The sequence below is a fragment of the Hyaena hyaena genome, unplaced genomic scaffold (genome assembly GCF_003009895.1).
Source record: "Hyaena hyaena isolate Hyena2069 unplaced genomic scaffold, ASM300989v1 scaffold_154, whole genome shotgun sequence".
In the NCBI taxonomy this organism is placed as follows: Eukaryota; Metazoa; Chordata; class Mammalia; order Carnivora; family Hyaenidae; genus Hyaena; species Hyaena hyaena.
Genome location: NW_024080786.1, coordinates 974,449 through 996,730, shown reverse-complemented (window position 1 = coordinate 996,730; position 22,282 = coordinate 974,449). Strand labels below are relative to the sequence as shown.

Sequence of the window (22,282 nt, the reverse complement as noted above, 5' to 3'; positions counted from 1 at the left end):
GGAAGGGAAGTCACGGCACCAGCTTCAGCTATTTAAATGGAATACCAACAAGAGTGGTCAGATCAGCAAGAGGGAGACGAGATGGGGAAGGAATTCTGGTTCCATCCCTGGCATCGATTTCTGGAGTGGCTTTGGTGCAACACTTGTTTATAATCTCCCAGGAATAAGGATTTAAGTAATCTGGAGGAAAAGAGAATTAGCACCCAATCAGGTAAAACCATAAAAGACTCTATTTAAAATGTCCAAGAATTCTACTTCAACAAAAATTGAGAAAGTAAAGGTATCAATATAGAACCCGCTCATTTAAAAAAAAAATCATTAGCTAAAAGGCATTTGAGCTGATCAAGCAAATCATTACCAGTAAAAGTCATCACTCAAAGAACTGCAATAAAAATGCAGTTACCCACTACAGTAAGTAAAGGGAAAAATGAAACGTTTCCAAGCAAAACTCTTCCTTCAGTTTTATAAGCAGCTGGCTGACCTTGTCAAATGTGCCATTTGATCACTTCCTGTGCTTCTGAATGATCAGATACCTGATTTCCCAGCTGCCACATCGAGTCACATTTGTCCTTCTCGTGACTTGACCTTTCAAGGATCCAAGTCCGAGAACCTGTATGAGCTGGGCAGCAAGCCCAGCCTCCCATCCCCAATCTTCACATACTGTCCGGCAAACAGTAGGTACATAGTAGACTCAATTAAGTGAAGTTTATTTTAGAATTAATTTATTACATTTAGTAATTCTAAATTTGAGTATGTTGCTACCAAGCAGGTTTTTACAAGCCAAGTGTACCAAGCATCAATAGTATCAGTGCTAACTCTTGGAGGGAAAAAAAAAAAGTCGTTCTTAAAAGCTGTTAGCAAATAGTTAGTTGCAAAGGAAAAAGAGACTTTCGATTTCCATCATTCTTTAGCAAAATATTAATAAAAACCAGGAAGACAAAAGGTATATGTAAAAAAACACATACCTGGAACACCTGGGTGGCTCAGTCAGTTAAGTGTCTGACGTCGGCTCAGGTCATGATCTCATGGTCCATGATTTAAGAGCCCTGCATCAGGCTCTGTGCCTACAGGTCAGAGCCTGGAGCCTGCTTCAGATTCTGGGTCTCCCTCCCTCTCTCTGTCCCTCCCCCACTCACACTCTGTCTCTCTCAAAAATAAAATTAAAACATACAAAATTTTTTAAAATTTTTAAATAAAAAACACACCTGGTAAGTCGCCATATCCATTTTGCTATTCTAATACTTTAGGAAATCCAAATGTTTCAATGTTTAGAAAAGGAAATTAATATCACATAGTTTATTTTCTAAATGAGCTAACTGAAACAACAGGCTTAGCAGCTGGGCCAGAGACTGCCAGCTGTGGCTCAGTGCTGGGTCTCCTCTCTTCCCACAGTGAAAGGATAACCTAGGCACCAGGCTACCCTCCAAAAAAGACAGCTCATGCCAGCCTCCCTTTCCATCTAGACGTGCCACAAAACTCAGTCCTGCTAAAGGAGATGTAAGACCAAGTATCGCATTGCTGCTTTCAGGAATCTTTAACAGTGCCCGTGCACCTTTGGCTACACTCTTCATCCCGTTGTTCGTCCTCCTAGAACACAGATTCCACCTCCTGGGTCACAGGGTTGAGGCCACGCATGGTGGAATAACGGGGAGAGAGCTCTGGTTCCCGGACACCTCAAACCAGCCACCCAGATTTTTATATACTACGGAAAATCAATCAACAAAACAACACAAAAAACAAAGCCAAAGCAATCAACAACAAAAACAACACGGAAAGCAAAGCCAAAGAGGTATTTTAGGGAAAAGAATAAAAAATAAAAATAAATTTTAAAAAAAGATTTAGAAATAGGATACTGTGAACAAAAAAAAAAAAAAATACCACTTCAAAAGTATATAAAAATATTTATAGAAGCTACACTGCTAAACATTTATGCTGTTTTCACCACTCCACTCCTGCATTTAAAGATATTTAGAAGTATTTAGTGACCAGTATGGCTTGGAAAGCAAATTAGTCAGCACAGATGGTGGTAAAGCATTGGAGCTGGACCCACAGGCAAATTAGAATTATTAAATGTAATATATTAATTCTAGAATAAACTTCATTCACCTCCCCTTTAGTGGCAGGATTGTGGGGAAACATGGCAGGAATGTCCAGGCCGAGCGGCCAGCACAGTGTCACAGGACACTCGGGGGGATTGGGGCAAAACTATTTGCCAACCAGAGGCATTTCAACAGCTTAACTGCAAGTACTGCTTCACTGGCATCCCCTGGCTGGGCAGCAAGTCTGTTTGGACCTGCTGCTGTCGGGATAACAGGGCACATGCTTGTGGCAGCTGCCACCTGCGGACGGCTCACACCATCTGACCTGTCCTGTCGCAAATTGCCAAGGCAAAAACCATCATCAGAAACACTGAGAGAGTTATGAGAAGACCTGAGGGGTTCCAATCCTCGCTGAACCACCTATGAGCTGGGTGCCATCTTTGAAATGGTTCTGAATTTTCTCATAGGGTGTTGCAAGGAGCAAATGAAAGAACCTCAAATAACCTTGTAAACTCTGATGTAGTGATGCTCTTATCAGCAGTCAGTTAACACACATTCCAACACGCCACTCTAATCTGCAAATATTCTTTAACAAGTCTAAGTATGGGGGAGCACAAATGCTGAAGCCATCAGGAATCCAACAATTTGAATGTAAGACTATGAATTCTAGGGGTGCCTGGGTGGCTCAGTCAGTTAAGCACCGGACTTTGGCTCAGGTCATGATCTCACAGTTCAGGGGTTCGAGCCCCGCATCCGGCTCTGTGCTGACAGCTCAGAGCCTGAAGCCTGCTTCAGATTCTGGGTCTCCTTTCTCTGCCCGTCCTCACTCTCACTCTGTCTGTCTCTATCAAAATTAATAAACATTAAAAAAAAAATTTAAAGGGGTGCCTGGGTGGCTTAGTCGGTTAAGCGTCCGACTTTCGCTTAGGTCATGATCTCGCGGTTCGTGGGTTCGAGCCCCGGTCGGGCTCTGTGCTGATAGCCAGCTCAGAGCCTGAAGCCTATTTCAGAGTCTGTGTCTCCCTCTCTCTCTGACCCTCCCCTGCTCACGCTGTCTCTCTCTCTCCTAGAAATAAACAAAAATATTTTTTAAAAAAATTTTAAAGACTGTTAATTCTAGTTGTTGCAAAGATTCCGGTCACCCCAATGGCAGGGTAGTAGTCTGTGACAGTACCGGATGGGAAGACATCATTCGTCATAGATGGTCATGAAGAGGAACAGTCACTCCTCAAGAATCAACTATGTTCATTAAAATGCTGGGCAAAAAAATAAATAAATAAAATAAAAAAATAAAATAAAATAAATAAAATAAAATAAATAACATAAATAAAATAAAATAAAATAATATAAAATAAAATAAAATAAAATAAAATAAAATAAAATAAAATAAAATAAAATGCTGGGCAAACCACCATCCTGGGAATGGACCCTCAACTTAAGGTAAAGCAAAGGCATATTAAGTTCTTCACCACAGCACTGCTTTCAACAGCAAAGGATTAGACATTACCTGAATATCCAAACTGGTTAAATTAATCATGGCTCACTCTTAAAACAGAACACTATGCAGACATTAAAAATACTAAGGAAGCTCTTTATTTACATCATACAAGCTCTAAAACATGCCAAGAGAAAAAAGCAAGGTGCAGAAGAATATATACAGCATGTTACCATAGGTGAAAAAAATGTATTTGTTTATAAATGTGTAAGTACCTGTGCAAGGATTCACAACAAACTGGTTAAAAATGGTGGACTCTGAGAAGTACAGGGTAACTGGAGACCGGGGGTGGGAGGGTGGTTTTCACTTCACCTCTTTTTGTAGCTTTTGTATTTGTACCTGTGACTGTACTACCTATTCAAAGATAAACTTAAATGTACTTTTAAAAATAAGGTCAGCCGATGGACACTGGGTCACTGAAAGTCTTGTAGAGTAAAGCAGAGATGGTCACGGAGGTTAAAATCCGTGCCCGGAAGTCATGAAGAAAGCAAACCTCAGAGCTGCAGAAGACAAGCTCACACATGCTATCTTTATGTAGCAGGCAGCTGCAGGCAGGCAAAAGTCAAAAGCTCATTTTTATAGCCCATTCCAGAAGCATGAGGACACAGCAATAAAGAAGCATATAACCCGTATGGGGCTGACCATCTGCGCATTACAATCAAGTCCACATGGAGGACAGAAGTTGAGAGATACTAGGAGGGAAAGTCCAAAAAGATGAAAAGGTGGGCAAGCTTCCCAACATGGTCAAGTGAGCTACAGAGTAAAATGCACAGATACCAGAGAGGAACCTGCACCTTCATCATGCAAATCCACAGTGCTGACAGCATTCAGGAGAACCTCAGAGAGGAACATCAACAGTCCCATGCCTCATATCCTCCTTCAGAAGGGAATGAATCTATCCAGTTCTGAGGTATCCCAATATACAGAGCTAAAATTCAGTAAATGCTATTTATAAATAGCTGCTGGGCTTAAATGCCATAGTCTCCCATGCTCTGGACATGGCCCAACCCTCTCTGCAGCAACCACCTGCTAAAGGGAGGAGCAGGAATGAGTCATGGCCTGAGTCAGGCACCTCACCTTTCGTCTAATCTAGAACATGAATGAGAGGAGTGGAGGGAACCAGGACTCCTGGTCCAGGAACACACCAGAGGGCGTGGGGATCCATACAGGGAACACGTAACTACTTCTGGATTTGTGGTCAAAGGCACACCCAGGCCCAGCTCATCATCAAGAAACGCTTAGCTCAGGAACTCAAGATGGCAGCTCTTTTTGATGAGAAAAGATTTTCAGAGAAGCTTGGTAGGACTTAACAGATCTGCTTTAGTTTCTGCTGACATTTCATAAAACCAGAAGCATGGACTACACAGACCCTGCTTGGGGGTGGGGGAGGTGGGGGACAGGGGTTCAAGTGTACAAAGACTTCTGGATGGAGGAGGAACGCAGGGGCAGCTCTACCAGTGGCTGGCTGCATGACCTACAACAAATTCTGGGCCTCCATTCCTTGATCCATAAAACAAGGGAGATGGCCCATCTTTCTAGATCATTTATTGGGCTCCTTCCCAACTTCTGAAGGTGATAAATCATTCCAGTGCTAAGGAAAGCCACAAAAGCATTGTTGGGTGATATTGCTAGAATACACCCACTCTTTGTGTGCAGATGAAAACACCTATGCCTTGTGCATGGGCCTAGATTTCTTTTAAAGCACTTTATTTTTGAGGAATGACGTATGCCAGGCTCCACCTCAAAACCCCAGGCAGGCACAGGTAAAGCAGACCCAATTCTCTGCCTTCTGAGGGCTCACAACCTAGAACCATCTATTCTGATGGCTCCCAAACAGATGATTAGAAATTCCATGATACACACACACATAATAAAAAGAGTTTATTAAACTAAACAGAACAGAGAAATTAGTCATTAAAAAAATCAAAGCGATGAGGAAGAGAGAAAGAAAATAAAAGCTGTTCCCAGGTAATAGATGAACAAAGCTCTAAAGGAAGGTGGGGGTGGAGAGGTAGGATCAAAGAAAAAAATGTGCAAGACAAGCTAATGATGACCATGCTACTAGGGACAGCTGTTAGTCTAATCTGATGTTCCCTGAACACACACACACTTCCTTTCAAACTTCAACCCGTAAATGTGCCACTGTCATACCAAACCTCAGTTCTGACCTGACCTCAGGGTGCCACTGAAAAGGAGGTTTCATTCTAAACCTGCTGAGTTAGGAAGAGCAGCATGAAGTAAGGGAGTAAAAAATGAACATGGCCAGGCTTGATACTGGCTGTGATTTTCTGTTTCACTCAGTTAGAAACTGAAGACCAATTACTGGTTTTTCAAAGGACAGGTGTCGAGGAGCCCAGGGGTTCCGCACATGGAGCCAGGAGCTAAGCTGTTGGGTCCAACCGGAGCAATCCTTCCGAAACTGGAGAACATGCATGCACGAAGCTACAGGAGGGGATTTTTACCTTCTACTGCAAATCTGTTACACTTTTAATTCCGTTGCCACTAATCTACATTAGAATATTCTATCAGATGACAGGATGTAGCACCAAGTCCCTATCTAGTTATTTTAAGTTTAGCAGGTCAATATTTTATGGACTCATAACATAGACAATCTGATTTCTAGTGGCTCCAAAACAAGTTTAAGAAGTACCAAAGGTTGGGGCGCCTAGGTGGCTCAGTCAGTTAAGCATCCGAGTTCGGCTCAGGTCATGATCTCATGGTTTGTGGGTTCGAGCCCTGCATCGGGCTCTGTGCTAACAGCCAGCTCAGAGCCTGGAGCCTGTCTTAGGATTCTGTATCTTCCTCTCTCTCTGACCCTCCCCTGCTCGCAGTCTCTCTCTCTGACTCTCAAAAATAAATTTAAAGAAAATTTTAAAAATTTTAAAAAAAGATGTATCAAGTACTCACAACCATTTGACTATACTTAATTCTACCCAAGCGTACGCTAAAAATGGTTAAGATGGTAAACTTAAAATGGTACCATGGTGAAAGAATCTTTTTTTTTTTTTAATTTTTTTTTTAATGTTTTATTTATTTCTAGGAGAGAGAGAGAGAGAGAGAGACAGCGTGAGCAGGGGAGGGTCAGAGAGAGAGGGAGTCACAGACTCTGAAACAGGCTCCAGGCTCTGAGCTGGCAGTCAGCACAGAGCCCGATGCGGGGCTCGAACCCACGAACCGCGAGATCATGACCTAAGCGAAAGTCGGACGCTTAACCGACTAAGCCACCCAGGCGCCCCGAAAGAATCATTCTTAAAAAATGGTCATCCCACTTCCTGTTTCCTAGAAGTCTATAATGTATTTGGGACATTAAATCAACACCAAAAGCTCAACTAGTACCACTGGGTACCCATTTCCATTAAATTTGAGCCAAAAATGGACAAGCTGTCAGACTTGCTCTTAAGCAGCTCTCACACCAGTAGGGATAACACTGTCAGGCAGACATTTGTAGAGTGGCTTCTATAGCAGGGCATCTGGCCAGACCAAGCAGGCAAACAGGTGTTGCCTTATGTGCAGACAACCATTCACCAGCAGAGGCTAACTTATGCCAACCTGGAGAATTCTAAGACTTGGCTGAAAAAAGTGCCATGGTCACTCGGAGTAATTAGCAGGGTGAAAGGGCAACAGTGGCTATGGATTTGCTATCCTTTTCCAGAGAGACACTTAAAAACAGAGGACACAGCTCTGTTAAGGGCAAGATTATGTGGCACAGGATTAACTCAAGAACAGGCTACCTCACCAAAAGTCAAAGTGTAGGGCATAGCATTAGATGCAGTGGGCATCAGGCAGCTGTGTTTCGCTGCCACTGTTCTAGGTCTCAGCTGTCCTTCTACAGAAAAGAGGCTGGTAGGTGCTTTTCAACCATTTCCCTGAAAGCACTCAATGACCAGGGAGAAGGTGAATTACACATTATGTCCAAAAGCTTGAACTGTCTTTTTTTTTTAATTTGTAATGTTTTATTTATTTTTGAGAGAGAGAGAGAGACAGTGTGAGCAGGGGAGGGTCAGAGAAAGAGGGAGACACAGAATCCGAAGATAGGCTCCAGGCGCTGAGCTGTCAGCACGGAGCCCGATGCAGGGCTCGAACCCACGAACCATGAGATCATGACCTGAGCCGAAGTCGGACGCTCAACCGATTGAGCCACCCAGGCATCCCTTGAACTGTCTTTAAAGCCCCATGTTTTAGATTAAAAAACTTACATATACTACATTCTGCACTGTAAAGAGGTAACTTTTTTTTTTTTAAATAGCTCACCACCATGCCGCCTCAGGGAGATGTTCTGTAATTAATTTGTGGCACACCCCAGGGCAATAGAGGATAAGGTCCTGATGAGTCATACTCTTGCATAATTTCAGAGATAGTCTATTTCCTTTCAGATTCAGATTTACCTCAAGCTACCTGGTTAACCTACACTGCTTATCTGAAGAGAAGAGGCTGAATAGTGTCAGGATTTTAGAGCCCAAAGGGCTATTCAGACTAGTTTTCTACCCTCTTGACAATTCAACGAGACCCTGAGTCACTCTGACTCCATACACACCATGGTACAGTAGATATATTGACCAGGATCACAAAGACAATCAACCAGGCCCCAGGAGCAGGAAGCAAGGCCACAGCGCTCCCGCCGTGTTCCTGGCTCTCGGCCACCCTGCCCGGCACATCCCTACCTGCCGATGCCCTGGTGTCTCTGGCAGGAGGAGGACGGGCACACGGACGCTATGCCACCCTAGACAGTACCAGGTCCTGCAGCTGCACAGCCTCATATGGGCGGTGTGCACTCAACACCTCATATGAGCCTTGTAAGAATTTAACAAAACAAAGGGGCACCTGGGTGGCTCAGTCGGTTGGGCGTCCAACTTCGGCTCAGGTCATGATCTCACAGTGCATGGGTTCGAGCCCTTCATCGGGCTCTGTGGCTCTGTGCTGACAGCTCAGAGCCTGGAGCCTGTTTCAGATTCTGTGTCTCCCTCTCTCTCTGACCCTCCCCTGTTCATACTGTCTCTCCCTTTCTCTCAGAAATAAATAAAACATTTTTAAAAAATTTTAAAAAAAAAGAATTTAACAAAACAAAAAGCTGCAGTTTTCTGCAGCTCAAATATAGCATAAGGAACTAGAGACAGCTAAAGTATTTTGATGTGTTGCCATTTTCTCTTCCTTCTTCCAAGTCCCACGTTTCCCTTTCTTCTCCTCAAAGCCAGACTATTGTTCCTGTCTGCCTACAGACCGCCCCCGAGTCTGGTGGTAGCTCTGCCTGTGGGGCAACTTCACCTTTGACCTAACCCCCATGGAGGAGCATCTGCTGTCTGCCAGACCGTCAGGACAAGATAGCTACAGCAGCCTTTACTGCTAAGGGGCCCACGACAGTAAAAGCTGATGTTGACCGGATGTGCCTGGCACTATGCCAAGAGCTTTATCCTCACTGCACTTCTTCTTCACAACCCTGTGGGGTAGGTACTGTTAGTACCTCCACCTCACTGAGGAGGACAAGTAACCCGCCCAAGGTCAAATCCGCAGAATGTGAAGAAGCAGAGATTCTAACCCCATATTCCTCTATCTGGAGAATGGAGGTCTTACCCCTACAAGCAAACTTCTACACAGGTATTTTTGAGTAACTTGGGGCTAATGAGCTACTGTTATTGATGAGAAATTAGAAGCAACGCGGGGGGGGGGGGGCAACAACCTCTCGCAGCCCTCCCCCCCCAGGACAAGAACCCACTGCCTGCATCCGTAGGCCCTTACTGTGGTGTGATGAGCCACCTGTGCCGCGGTCCCAGCTATCCCACCAGCAACCCGCCTCTCTCCTGCACTCACTTGGCCTTTTCTACTGAATCATCCTCACCAACGGCCCAGCTCACTGGCATTTGCTCCCATCATAAAAATAATAAAATTCCCTCTTGACCCCATTTTCTCTTTCAGCTCTTGCTCTGCTCCCCTCTTCAACAAAACTTTGAGTTCCTACTTTTTGTCTCCAATTCCTCCTCTATTCTCACGAACCCACTCCCACCAGACCTGGCTCCCAGGCCTCCACAGTGTTCTGATCAGGTTGTGGATGGCCTCCACATTGCTTTTCTAGTGATGAGCTTGCAGGGTCATTGACACAACTAATGAATCACTCCTCTCCAATATGCCTTCATCACGTGGCTTCCAGGACAGCATATCTACTCCTCCTGCTTACTGGCCATGCCCCTCACCTCCCTAACCTCTGCAATGGGAGGGCCCTACAGTTCCGCCCTTAGTCTCTCTCCCCCCTCCCCCCCTCCCTTGAACTCACTCATCATTCAGTCCACCAGGAGGCCCAAGACTCTACTACTTGTATCTCCTACCCAAACCTCTTATCCTCTTATCTATTATTATAGGAGCCTCCTAATTAGTATCACTACATCTATCCTTGCCCTCAGAGTCTATGCTCAATCTGGCAGCTAGAGATACCCATTTAAAATCTAAGCCAGAACATGTCATATTCTTCTCAGAACCCTCCGATGGCTTCCCACCTCAGTCAAGAGTAAAGCCAAAGTCTTTCAATGACCTATAAGGTTCTGCACAATTTCCCTTCAGGGAAAATACAGGCTTCCTTGCTGTTCTAAATGTGCTCGGCATGCTTCTGCCATAGTACCTTTGCACTTGGCGTTCTTGCTGCCAAAAACACTCTTTCCCCCCAATACTGACATGGTTTGCAGTTTTGCCTTCTCAGTGAAGTCCTCTCTGGCTGACCTACTGCCAACCACCCCCCAGTTCCTTTCTCCACTTTCTTCTCCTCCGTATCACTTACTACCTTCTAACATAAGAGCCCTATTTGGCTGTCTCCCCCATCAGAACTAAGCAGGGATTTTATCTATTTAATTTGCTGCCACAGCTCCTGCACTAGTACATGACTAATACATAGAAAATGCTCACTGAATATCTGTTGAACTTACAACTTCTATAGGAAAACCAGAAAAGTTGATTATGGTTTCTCCTAGACATCCAGAGCACATTCCCCTCTAAGTTTTTACTTGCTCCTCATGGTTAAGGACAAAAATTCCTACGTTCTTTCAGGCTGAAATATAAAACATACATTTATACATAAATGTGCACACATAGAACTATATGAGCTTACAAAAGATCAATTTCTTACCCTACAACAGTGAAAACCCTTCTCAGGGGGCTTCTGGCTAACGGTGCTGGCGAGCTTGGGGAATTCTCACCTTGCAGCCCTCCCCTCCTGGGATCGTTCTGAGTGAGGATGCGTCTCCACGTGCCCACACCTTCCACTAATCATCTCTATAGCAGCCCTGGACCCTTTCTAAACATAAGGCTTAGAAAATACATTTCTTTCTGAACTGGCTGATAGAACATGGTATCTGAATTGGCTTTACCATGTCCTAAGCATTAAAACTCTTTTCTAGCTGGCCCCCAAAGCCCTCCCTTGAGCTTTGGACCATCTAAATCTTCTCTAGGTCTCTATCCTTGAGCCTCTAAAAGGCCCAACGGTGTCCAGGTCCACCTCTTCTTGCACTTGTGGGTTCGTGTGAGACCTCTTCATTTCCCAGCTCTTTTAGCCAGCTCTCAACTTTTTCTGAGTACTGTCCTAAGTGTTGGCACCTGGGCCAGGACCCACTAGCAGCCAAAAAACCTGAAGGGCAAATGCCATTTTCCTAGAATTAGGTCTTTACATATCACCTGATCACATCTGAGCCTCTTTAAGCTTCTCCTTGTTTGAAAATATTTAGGTTTATTTGTGTCACAACAGAGTTGGATTCCTTAAGCCCCAGTCAGCTGGCTTTCAACACCTCACCTTCACCCCTCAGATTTTAAACCCCTTCTCCTACAGACCTCCAATCTCACCAGAGCCTTGCAGAATTCTAAATGTGTCCATTTCACTTCAAAATACCCGTGTTCTTAAGAGAAGGTCCTATACTGCCAGCTGGAGGGGGCCCAGGCTATCATCTGACAGATAGATGGGTGGGAAAGGGACCCAGGATGGGCCGCTTACTTTCCTCAGCAAACAGAAAGAAAAACCAGACTTTAAAATCCCACCGCTGTCAAGTGGTCCATTCACACCGTTGGCTCTGATGTACCTTGAGGAGGATCCTCTCGCTAACTCTAGATCATGCGGCTTTATCAAGACCACAGAAGACTGTGGCCGCTTTATCAATGGCAGTATATCCTGAAGAGGAGGGCTCTCATTCTGCAAAGACAAGAGGCTATTTGGCTCAAGAGACTTCTGGTTCAGTGACATCCTACCCTTATGGGCCTGAAATGTTTATGATCATTTGTACACTTCCCCCCACACCCACGCTTAAAATAACCTCAGTACAAATCGATGTCCTTTACAAAATGAAGAAACTAGAGTGACACTGATATCACCAACAAAGCAAACAGAGACCTCGGGTAAACAGGCACTACTCTGTGCTCCGTTTATTCTTCATATCATTAACTGGCGTGCCCCTTTCACATTATTCCAAAATTTATTTTTATTACTGTATTTCCAGGCTCAGAAAGCATATTTTGTTAAAAGGTTTTCTTATACTATATCTGAAGTGGCTCTTCAAAAAAAGTAATATTCGGGGATTGTATGACGTGCAAAATATATGTTGCTGGTCAGCAAATAAACTTGCGAGAAGATATGCATCGCTCCATCCACAGTACCTGCTTTTGCCCTCTACGCTCGCTTCAGTGGCACTAGCCTGACTCCCTCTAATTCAGAACAGCTTTCTGTGCCATTTCATTGGTTTTAGCATCTTAAACATTTTCGAAAGTCTTTCTCCCAATTAGGGGTTAGGCAAGGTGACAGCAGTAGCCGACGACACTGGAATCCAGCACGTGTGTGAGAGAGAGAATTAGGGAAGGTCTGCCCAGGCTCCACTGTAGCCTGTGAAAGAAGTCATTCTACAAGCACACCCACTATGAAATAAACAGATTTGGAATGGCCTTGCCTTGTTTACCTAACCAGAAAAGCCAAACAGCAGCAGATTAGACAGTTATTCCACCCTGTTATTAGGCTAACACTGGTGAAGAGCCAATCTACCTGTCCTAGTTCAGGGCTAATTAACAATTAGTCTCTTAATTTAGTTCTAAGGAATCACCATTTCCAATTCCGAGTGCCAGCTTAACAAACAAAAAGCTGCTGGGGCGCCTGGGTAGCTCAGTTGATTAAGCACCCGACTTCGGCTCAGGTCAGGATCTCACAGTTCGGGAGTTCGAGCCCCACATAGGGCTCTGTGCTGACAGCTCAGAGGCTGGAGCCTGCTTCCAATTCTGTGTCTCCCTCTCTCTCTGCCCCTCCCCTGCTAATGCTCTGTCTCTCTCTCTCTCTCTCTCTCTCTCAAAAATAAACAAACATTTAAAAAATTAATTAAAAAAAAAAAGCTGCTAGAGCACTACTTCCCTACTCTGTCCATGCGCCTTCAACACTAGGCAGCTTCACTGTGAACACTCAGATCCAGCTTTGCACAAACAGATCCAGCATTCCTACCAGACATTAATGCCCCACAAAGGACCAGGAAAATAAATCATCATCAACCCTTCCCTGGGGGAAGTGCAGATTGCCCAGTCTCCCAAGGATAAGGGTAAGGGGATACTTCTGAAATCACAGAAGTCTGAGAAATTGGTGTTCCTTATTAACTCCATCCTGTAACTTCACAACCCACGGTCCAAGAGTACCCTGTGCACAAAGCCCCTGCCTGCCCAGCACCTCACTATCCCGGTACCAGTCTGCCCCCTGATCTCCGCATACGGAGACCTCGCTGGTATTCATCTACTGCTTGGCACTACCAAAAGGTTACGAGGCACGGTTCCTCTGAGATGTACTTTCCAGGCGTGGTAACTATAGAATGGAATTAAAGGGAGGATGTACACTTAACTATGATCAGAATCAAACCCGAAAGGAGAAACCACACGCTGCACAGGCCAAGAAGCATGGGAGATGTGGACTGAGAACCCACTTGTCCAACGTGTCATGGCCACTTCACCTCCTTACAGCCATGGTTTCCACATTTATCTAACAAACACCAAGTGCTTACTCTGGGCCAGGGCTAGTGTAAGGTACAATAATCTTCCTTTACAACTGTGTAAGGAGAGCCTAGAAAGATTAGATACTGTGATTTAAAGTAAGAAATACATGTGTTTGGGGGCGCCTGGGTGGCTCAGTCAGTTGAGCATCGGACTTCAGCTCAAGTCATGATCTTGCAGTTCAAGAGTTCAAGCCCTGCATGGGGCTTGCTGCTGTCAGCGTGCAGTCGGCTTCAGATCCTTTGTCCCCCCACCACCACCTCTCTGCCCCTCCCCAACTTGAGTGTGCACACTCTCTTGCACTCTCTCAAAACTAAATATTTAAAAAAGAAATACATTTATTTGGTCTTTGTCCACTGTTCCTTTTGGACCACACTTTAAGGATGGGGGCAGACTGCCATGAGAGCCAACTGCTTGATTAGAGGGTTGGAACTTCCAGTCCTACCCTCCTGACCTCCAGTAAGGAAAGGGGCTGGAGGCTGAGGTCAATCACCAATGGCCAAGGACTTAATCATTCATGCCTATGTAATGAACCTTCCTTAAAAACCCAAAAGGATGGAGTTTGGAGAACTTCCGGGTTAGTGAACATGTAAAAATTTAAGGGAGGGTGGCACACCTGGAGAGGGCATGGAAGCTCGGTGCCCTTTCCTCATCCCTGCCCTACGCACTCCTTCTATCTGGCTCTTCTTGAGGTGTACCTTTTTATAATACACTGGTCATCTAGCAAGTAAAATTTTGCTCTGAGTTCTGTGAGCCACTCCAACAAATTACCTGAACCCAAGGAGAAAGGTCATAGAAACCTCTAATCTACAGCTAATCCGTCACAAGCACAAGGGACAACATGAACTTGTGACTGGCATCTGAAGTGGGGGAAGGCAGTCTTATAGGACAGAGTCCTTAATCTGTGGGATCTGATGCTATCTCCAGGTAGACAGTGTCATAACTGGATACTGTAGGATTCCCAACTGGTGGTATGTGGGGAAAACACCCATACATTGGAACTGGGTGCAGAATTATAGCTGTCCTGCACAATATCATAGCTAGTAAATGGCAGAGAATTTCATCGCAGCTGGCTCCAGCTGGGATCTAGACTATGGCTCTAGGGTCTGCTCTTATCCACTACATTATGCTATCTTCTGTGGAAGAAGAAAAAAAAAAAAAGGAAAGCTCATCTGGCTCAAACCTAGAAAACTTTAAAAGCAGTCTCTTGGATCACATCCACATAGTAGACCTGGGCTGAGCCTAGAAACATATGTTTATATAAGGAGATTCCCCAAGTTACCCTGATGGCCAACCAGGTTTAAGAACCCCTAAGGTTCTGGGGCACCCGGGTAGCTCAGTCGGTTAAGTGACCGACTCTTGATTTCAGCTCAGGTCATGATCTCATGGTCTTGAGATTGAGCCCTTTGTCAGGCTCCATGCCGAGCACAGAGGCTGCTTAGGATTCTCTCTCGCTCCTGCATGTTTGCTCGCTTGCGTGCGCACGCTCTCTCTCTCTCTGCCATTCATTCCCCTGCTTGAACACGTGCACACTTTCTCCCAAATAAACCTAAAAAAAAATCCCTAAAGTTTACCGCAAATATAAAGTTATTTGATTTTCAAGTTGCACCCAAACACAGAAGAATAGGAAAGAATGGGGGCTGGCCTTGCCCCTGGTGCCCATTACTGTAGCTAAGTCTTGACCACCCTCTCAAGAAGCCGTCCGAATCCTGTTTCTGACACAAGCTCCAACCAAATCACCATTCTATAGTTCCCACTGGAGGTCAACAGTTTTCCCACCACTGCTCCCAGAGTTACACATATCCAAGATTCCCTTACTAGCCTTGACTGACTAAAGCTTTAGCCATCAATTCACTGGTACCTTCACATGCTTACTCCCATTCGACCCATGCACATCCTTGTCAGGTGCTTTCAGGATCTTGTTCTATAGCCATCATCTCTGTCTAGTCTCGTCATAACAACCAACAAATCCTGAGTACCCACTGCAGTGTGGGTCAGCTGCCTTTAAGGCAAAAATCAAGTGTAATTTAAAATCACTCCTGAAAATCCCTTACCTGGGATGGGAATCCTTGAAAACTCAAAAACCAAGAATGAGCATCTTGGACTATGCCTATAGCTTCCCTTTCTTTTTCCTTGGGAGTAGCAGAGTGCAAGGGCTACTCTGAGCAGGGAATGGCAAGGAGTTAAAAAAGAGAATTCCTTTCTCTCCCTACTCTGAGCTGAAAGAATGGATTTCACAAGTTAAATTGAGTGTATGATAGGACTACATTGTATCTGGAACGCATATGCTAGGTGCTATCAGGCAAAGAAATGAACATAAAACTCCTGCCCTCACATTACCTATAATCCAGTTGGGGGAGACTCGTTTATCCTCTGAAAATGGTAGCTAACAGTTAAACACAAAACCATCAGAACTGTCAGACACATGATACTAAGTGCTACAGATATTCAAAGGAAGAAGAAATTGCTATAGTGTAGGCTGGGCTCAAAAGGCTTTCATGGAGAAATTTAAACTAGCTCTTGAGATAGGATTATGTTCTTTCTTAAGATGGGCTGCCTGAGAACCAATCAGTGTTCCACATAAAACTGACCTGGTCAGCTAACCATACAATAGCATCTTCTATTACATCTCCACGGTCCCTCTTGAAAGTGCCAAATTCACTGGCCAATTCTGTCCACAGTAATATGTCAGGCCAAGGTCCTGGGGTAACTAGTTGTCTGTCATACTTCAGAGTTCTATTTGGTTATCAAAGCTTAAACTAAATCTTAATGTTATTGTTATGTTAAAATAGTACAATACAACTAACAACTGCTTTGGTAACTGCTTCTTTACAGTCATAGAGAGCCTTAGGTGAGCATTTAACGTCCCTCCTAACAAATTATTCATACCATGAGTACTCTGATCCGTTTTTTTTTTTTTTTTTTTTTTTCCAAATCGTAAGTCATTACCTGGATGGCTCATACCAGCCTGCGTTAAAATTAAACTGGTCTATTTCTCTTCCTGCATAGTCCTAGGATCTCTAAGTCTCCCTACCCATTTTGGAGCTTTCTCTAATCTCAGGACTCAAGGTGACCGAGCACAGTCCCTGGTTGCTGGCCCTGGGCCACATGGCACCGTGAATGAACTCAAGAAAGCAATTGCTTAGGTAGCTCTGGTCCCTGGCTGGCTCCAGTTACCCCTCACTGAGCTTTTTTCAGACGGGGAGGGAATAAGAGGCAAAGAAAGAAGAACCAGGAAGCTGATCCAAGGCCAGCTGGAATAAGGGTTAATTAGAAGAGAGTCCAGGTACAGATATTTAAACGGATAGCCCTGATTCACATGGAAAGCAATTTAATAAATCAACATAACACAGTACATTTCCAAAACTCAGATGCCAGCCAATTCCTCCAGGTCTGAAGGACATTTCTGACTTTTCCTTTAGGAGATGGCATGAGCACAGTCAGAAACACCAAGTTCAAATCCAGATTCTATGAAGATTCTAAAGCAGTTGTGAGATTTTAGACATTTCCTAACTTTCAGTTGCAGTTTCTTCATTTATAAAGGGAGCCAGGGAGACTAGATGACCTCTAGTTAATGATTTTAAAAGCAGGAGCATCACTAGGTGAGAAAAATCAAAAGCAAATATGATAGGGTCAGAAGGGACAATGGGCCTGGAGAGCCTCTGGAAGATGATGAGGATCAGAAAGTTCCCCAAAAGAAGATAATGGGCTGGGAAAAAACCCAGAACTGCTATATAAGAAAAGCGCTTAATAATAAGATTTCTTACTTCTAGTTTCTGCCTTCTAGTCAAACACAGATCCATCTCTTCCCAGAAGAGCTAAGGGTGATGATTCACAGAACAGACATGCCCACAGATGTCATCCCACACCGTCTGCCTGGCAGGGGTGGTAACTCAACCTTAACTACCTAAGAGAAATGAAAGATCCCAAGGAGTGCAAACCCTGACCTCAGTAACTCAGACAACTATCTCATCACCGTTTGGAGTCTCCAACTTCCTTAATGCATAGATTAAAACTCTGAGTGAAGTTTTATAGTCTCAAGCTCAGTTTTATAGTCCCCAAAGTTCTAGGAACACCCAACACGTTCTAAGGCTCTCAGATACATTATTCTGTGATAAAATCTTAACTGGAGTTCAAATTGGTATTAAATATTTAAATAACACTGTAGAAAATTCAACCCACAAAAATCTATACCAGTTTCTGTAACAGTGCATTCATCTGATATCCCCATACATCTTTACTTCTCCTGCCTCAATAAAGTTGCTTGTTCAGAAAATTCACTTTTTGTTATCAGTCTAATTATGACCAATTAAGTTAAATTGCTTTGAACACAGGTTTCATAAATGTAACTTAAGAGTTTACGACATCCATCACCCCACCTACAATAAACTTTGGCTTTCCTCTTTGGCAGTCAGAAGCAGAATGGTTAACACCGGTCCAGTATCTGGCACATAGTAGGAATGGAATTAGTGCCTCTAAATTTATCACCATTAACAGCCACTTAGTCAGCAAGTACCCATGCCAGGCAGGAATTTAGCACTGTACATGCTGTCTCTTAATCCTTACAACAACCTCATTAAGCAATAATATCTCCATTTTACAGATAAAGAAACTAAGACTCAAAATAAATTAACAGCTGCTACATGGCCCAGAAGGAATATGAGCTCGGGTCTGTCTCCCTGGTTCCCTGAAATACTCTTATTGAACTTTTCTATAGAGTGCAGAGCTTAGGACACTGGACCAGAAGATGTGGGGTCTCAATCTCACTGGCTGTTATTTACACCACCATCTGTTACAAAGGTGACAACTGATGTGATGATTATGGCCTGTGTGTGCTGGTTTTCCTGGGAGGTCCAAAGCTGCTCCTGAAGCTGGAATACTTTACCAAAAGAAGGGGAGAGGGAACAGAGTTTGCCATAAAGGACAGCTCGCTACAGTGTGGTTACTGCCACATTCTAAGCTCTAGGGAAAGATACATTCCCAGGTGATCAGCCATTCCTCTCCGTCAGCCTCCAACCACAGGCTTATTCTTACCCATCAGGAGGACCGGCAGCGGCTCTAACAGCAGTAACAAGTTTTGGCAGGCATACTGCTTAGTGACAGAGATTCCTGTCTAAAGTCACATTTTGCAAGTCTCCATCCCAAAGATATTTCCTTGCCCCAGTACTTCCCCTTCACAATGTTTTGCTGTAACAAGTATTCCAAGGAAGACATCACCTTCAGTAGGCGTCAGGTCAAGAGATTACCAAGCAGAATGTATTTCCTCCGCTGGCCCACAATCATGGCTGCACTAACCGGTTCAAATTCTCCATATGGGTGGAAGCACATTTACACACTAAGTATTCAGAGACACTAAACGTCATCCATTAACTGAGGTAACAGAAACCACCTTTCATTTCAGATTTACAGCTTGACAATTATTTCCCCTAAGAGAAGGCAGAGTATACACAGCTAGCCAGCCCTGAGCCTCCCCACCCCCTACTAATTTCTTTGCTTCACTAGCAGGTGTTAGCAGAAAATTCTGACTCTTAAGATTCACCAATTCTGAAGTTCGTAATTGCAGAAATCAAGAGTTTCCTCCAGCTTTAGAATCCCATTCCTCCCTCATAAACACAAAGTCCTCTCTTTACTGTGGCTGCACTTTGCTTTCTCCGGTCTGTCGGTCCTGGAAGGGCCTCGGTTCAACTAAAAGCCTTGGGGGAGGAGGGAACTCCTGTGAGTTTATTTTTCGGTAGCACAGAGTAAGAAGGAAGACCCACAGCGATCAGGGCGGACTAAGCTCCCAAACCTCTCCAGCATAAATAGTTTGATCATGTGGGAACCAACACCGTCTAAGAAAGAAAAGGAGAAGCGAAGCCGTGCCAGCCTCCACTTTCTCCCGAGAGGAGCACTGCTAGGCTATGGTGGGGGAGGGGGTTATTTCCAAACCTCGTTTGCAAAGCCCCAGCCCAGATCGGACATTTTGCTTTAAACTTTCGGCTTGGGTCTGCCCAATGCAGTCGCCTAAAGGGTCTTCGGATACCGCCGGGCGCTTTGGGGCCTGGGCGGGGGCCGGGGAACACCACTTATAAGGTCTTGTTTTCTCAGCTGATCTTAGTCTTGCGAACAGGTGCTTGGTCAACTCATTTTTTCTTTTAAAGTAGGGGTGTAAGAATAGCTCCCACAGGAGCGCCCGCCGTGCAGGGAAAGCCACGCAAGGGCAGGGTGAAAAGTGGCTTTCCAACTTCTGCAGGGCTCTCGAGTCTTCAAGGAAACCAGGTACTGTGTGCAGTTGGGAAAGGCCTGGATCTTTCCGAACAACGCTCCCAGCAAGCCCACAACAGCGATGCAGCGACTCTACCCTCCGGGTCACCCCCGCCCCAATCACACACGTGAAGCCCAGCAAAGCATGCCACCTGCCGGGTTCCCAGCAAACACGCCCGGAGGGAAGGATCTCCGGAAAGCACTTTTTTAAAAAGAAAAAAAAAAGTAAACTCTCCCGAGGCCGAGCGCAGCCCCGCCTGGCACGGGGGCCGGGGTCCGCGGAGCTCGGCCCGCAGGTCCTCCGGCTTCCAGGACTGAATGGGGGGAGGCGCCGCGACGGGCGGGGCTGCGGGCAGCGCTCCCCGGGGGCCGGCGGAGTCCCGGGCGGGGCAGCCGCACCGGCAGGGCAGGCGGGCGGGAACGCGGCGCGCCCTCGCCCCTGCTCGCGCGCGGGCCGGCGCCCTGGCGGGGGTGGGAAGTCGGGGAACTTACAGCCGCCTGTCCTCGGGCTGAAGCTGCCGGTGCATGGCCAGCGAGAAGCCGAACAGGCTCCCGGGGTCCCCGGTTTTCCGGATCACATTTTCCTCGCGGGTGTCCAAGTTGAAGGCAGCGCCGAGCCGGGGCAGGAGGCCCGCGGACAGGTAGAGCAGCCACAGCTGCCCCGCGGCCGCCATGGGCGGGCGCAAGCGGAGGGGAGCTGGAGCCGCGGCGGCCGCCCTGCGCTCGGGGCCGGGTTCGAGGCTGCCGCGCTGCTGCTGTTGCTGCTACTGCCGCCGCCGCCGCGGCCACCTTAATCCCCTCCGGCCACCGCGGCCGGCCCCACCCCCGGGACGAGTTGCGCTCTCCGCCTGGCCTCTCCCCCTCGCGGGCTGCTCCCGGTGGCTGAATGAGCCCGTTGTTCTCTGGAGACTCGCAGGCGTTTTATCAAGTGACGAGAACGCCGGCCCCGCCCCTCCCCACCCCTCTGGCCCCTCCTCGCGCGCCCGCCGCCCGGCCCGCTGCCGGCACCTTCCCGGCCGGCCCGGCTGCGCTGCGTCCCCGCGCTGCCCCTCCCCGGCCGGCCCCTCGCCGCTCCCGCAGCCGCCTACCTGGCCCGGAAGCCGGAGTGGGAGACCGGGATTGGGGGGTGGGGCGTGAGCTCCCGGCCCGGCAGCCCCGTCCGGGGGGTCCTCTGGGAAAGCAGCACGGGAACTGTGGTTGCCATTCGGCGCCAAGCCAGAAAGGCGTTTACTATCTGTTAGCAAGGACAAATGCTGGTGTTGCGCCGGCACTGGTCGCCTTAAGCAGCGGATTCTCGCCGACCCAAGCCCACGTGCAAGTGCGCACTTCATTCGGTCCACAAGTGTTTATGGAGCGCTTAACACGTGCCAGATACTCGGGGAAGGGGGCTGCATGGGTTTTCAGCCCTCAAAGAACTAACCGTCAAAAATAATAATAGCCCAAACTTTGATGGCGCTATACAATTTACAGCTCACAGCTATTATCTCATTTAACCCTCCTAACAATCCTATGAAGTGGATATTTCTTTTGCAGATGAGAAAACTCAAGTTCAGCGTTGACCCAAAGCACCCAGAGATCTGCCTCCGTGAAAAGAAGAGTTTTGGGAGAAGTCACACTGGTATCAGCAATTTGAAACTTGGTCTGTAGGTGCTCTGAAGCTGAGAAGAAGCCCGTCAACAGTAAAGGATGGGTGTTTAAGGTGGTACCGACAAGGGCTCAGGAGCTCTTCTCTCCTGCCCCCAAACTGCCAGGACTAGTTCCCCACCCAGAGTCAGCTCTGAGCTCTGTGTGGGTGGCCTAAAGGTTCCTGCCCCCAGAGCATGGGTGGGGCCTCCAGTGAGGTGTTGATTTCTGGGCCAGCTTTATCCCCAGGGATTCTTAACCAGGGGAGAGAGAATTCAGGGTTACTGTGAAATTTGGATGACAAAAAATTTTTACATTTTTATTTTCCCTAACCTCTAATTGGCATTTAGCGTTTCCTTCCATTATGAAAGTAGGCAACACACCACAGGGGCAGTAAGGTAAGTATGCTTTAGTCTCCTGTAGAACCCATAGGTGTTTTTACATCACATCATAGTTGTTACAATATCTTCAATCACAGTTATTAGATAGACCCTCCACTAGATCTTGTTATGCAATAGGTCAATTAAAAAATACACAGGGGTGCCTGGGTTGCTCAGTCGGTTAAGCTTCTGACTTCACAGGGTAATGATCACATGGTTTGTGAGTTCCAGCCCCACCCTGCTCTGTGCTGACAGCTCAGAACCTGGAACCTGCTTCAGATTTTGTTTCCCCCTCTCAAAAATAAATAAACATTTAAAAAATTTTAAGTATATGTACTGCTACAACATAAGTTTTTTAACATTTTGTTAACTGTACTTCAATATAATTGGTTTCCTTTGTAATCCCATGTATTTTATTTTATGCATTTGAAACCTTGCTCTGAAAAGGGATTCATGGTCTTTAGCAGCCTGCCAAAGGGGTCCCATGGCCTGAAAAAGTTTAAGAATTGCTAGCCTGA

The 22,282-nt window shown here is 46.0% G+C and overlaps 1 protein-coding gene across 2 annotated transcripts in view; it reads right to left on the bottom strand.

Moving 5' to 3' along the window:
• ITGA6 (integrin subunit alpha 6) overlaps window positions 1-20,634 on the bottom strand; it is a 78,709-nt gene extending 58,075 nt beyond the window's left edge. For both annotated transcript variants that reach the window (XM_039239177.1, XM_039239178.1), the window contains exon 1: window positions 20,254-20,634. In XM_039239177.1, coding sequence (XP_039095108.1) covers window positions 20,254-20,435 — 182 coding nt within the window. In that variant the 5' untranslated portion in view covers window positions 20,436-20,634. The remainder of the gene's footprint in view (window positions 1-20,253) is intronic.
• Window positions 20,635-22,282: the final 1,648 nt, after the last annotated feature.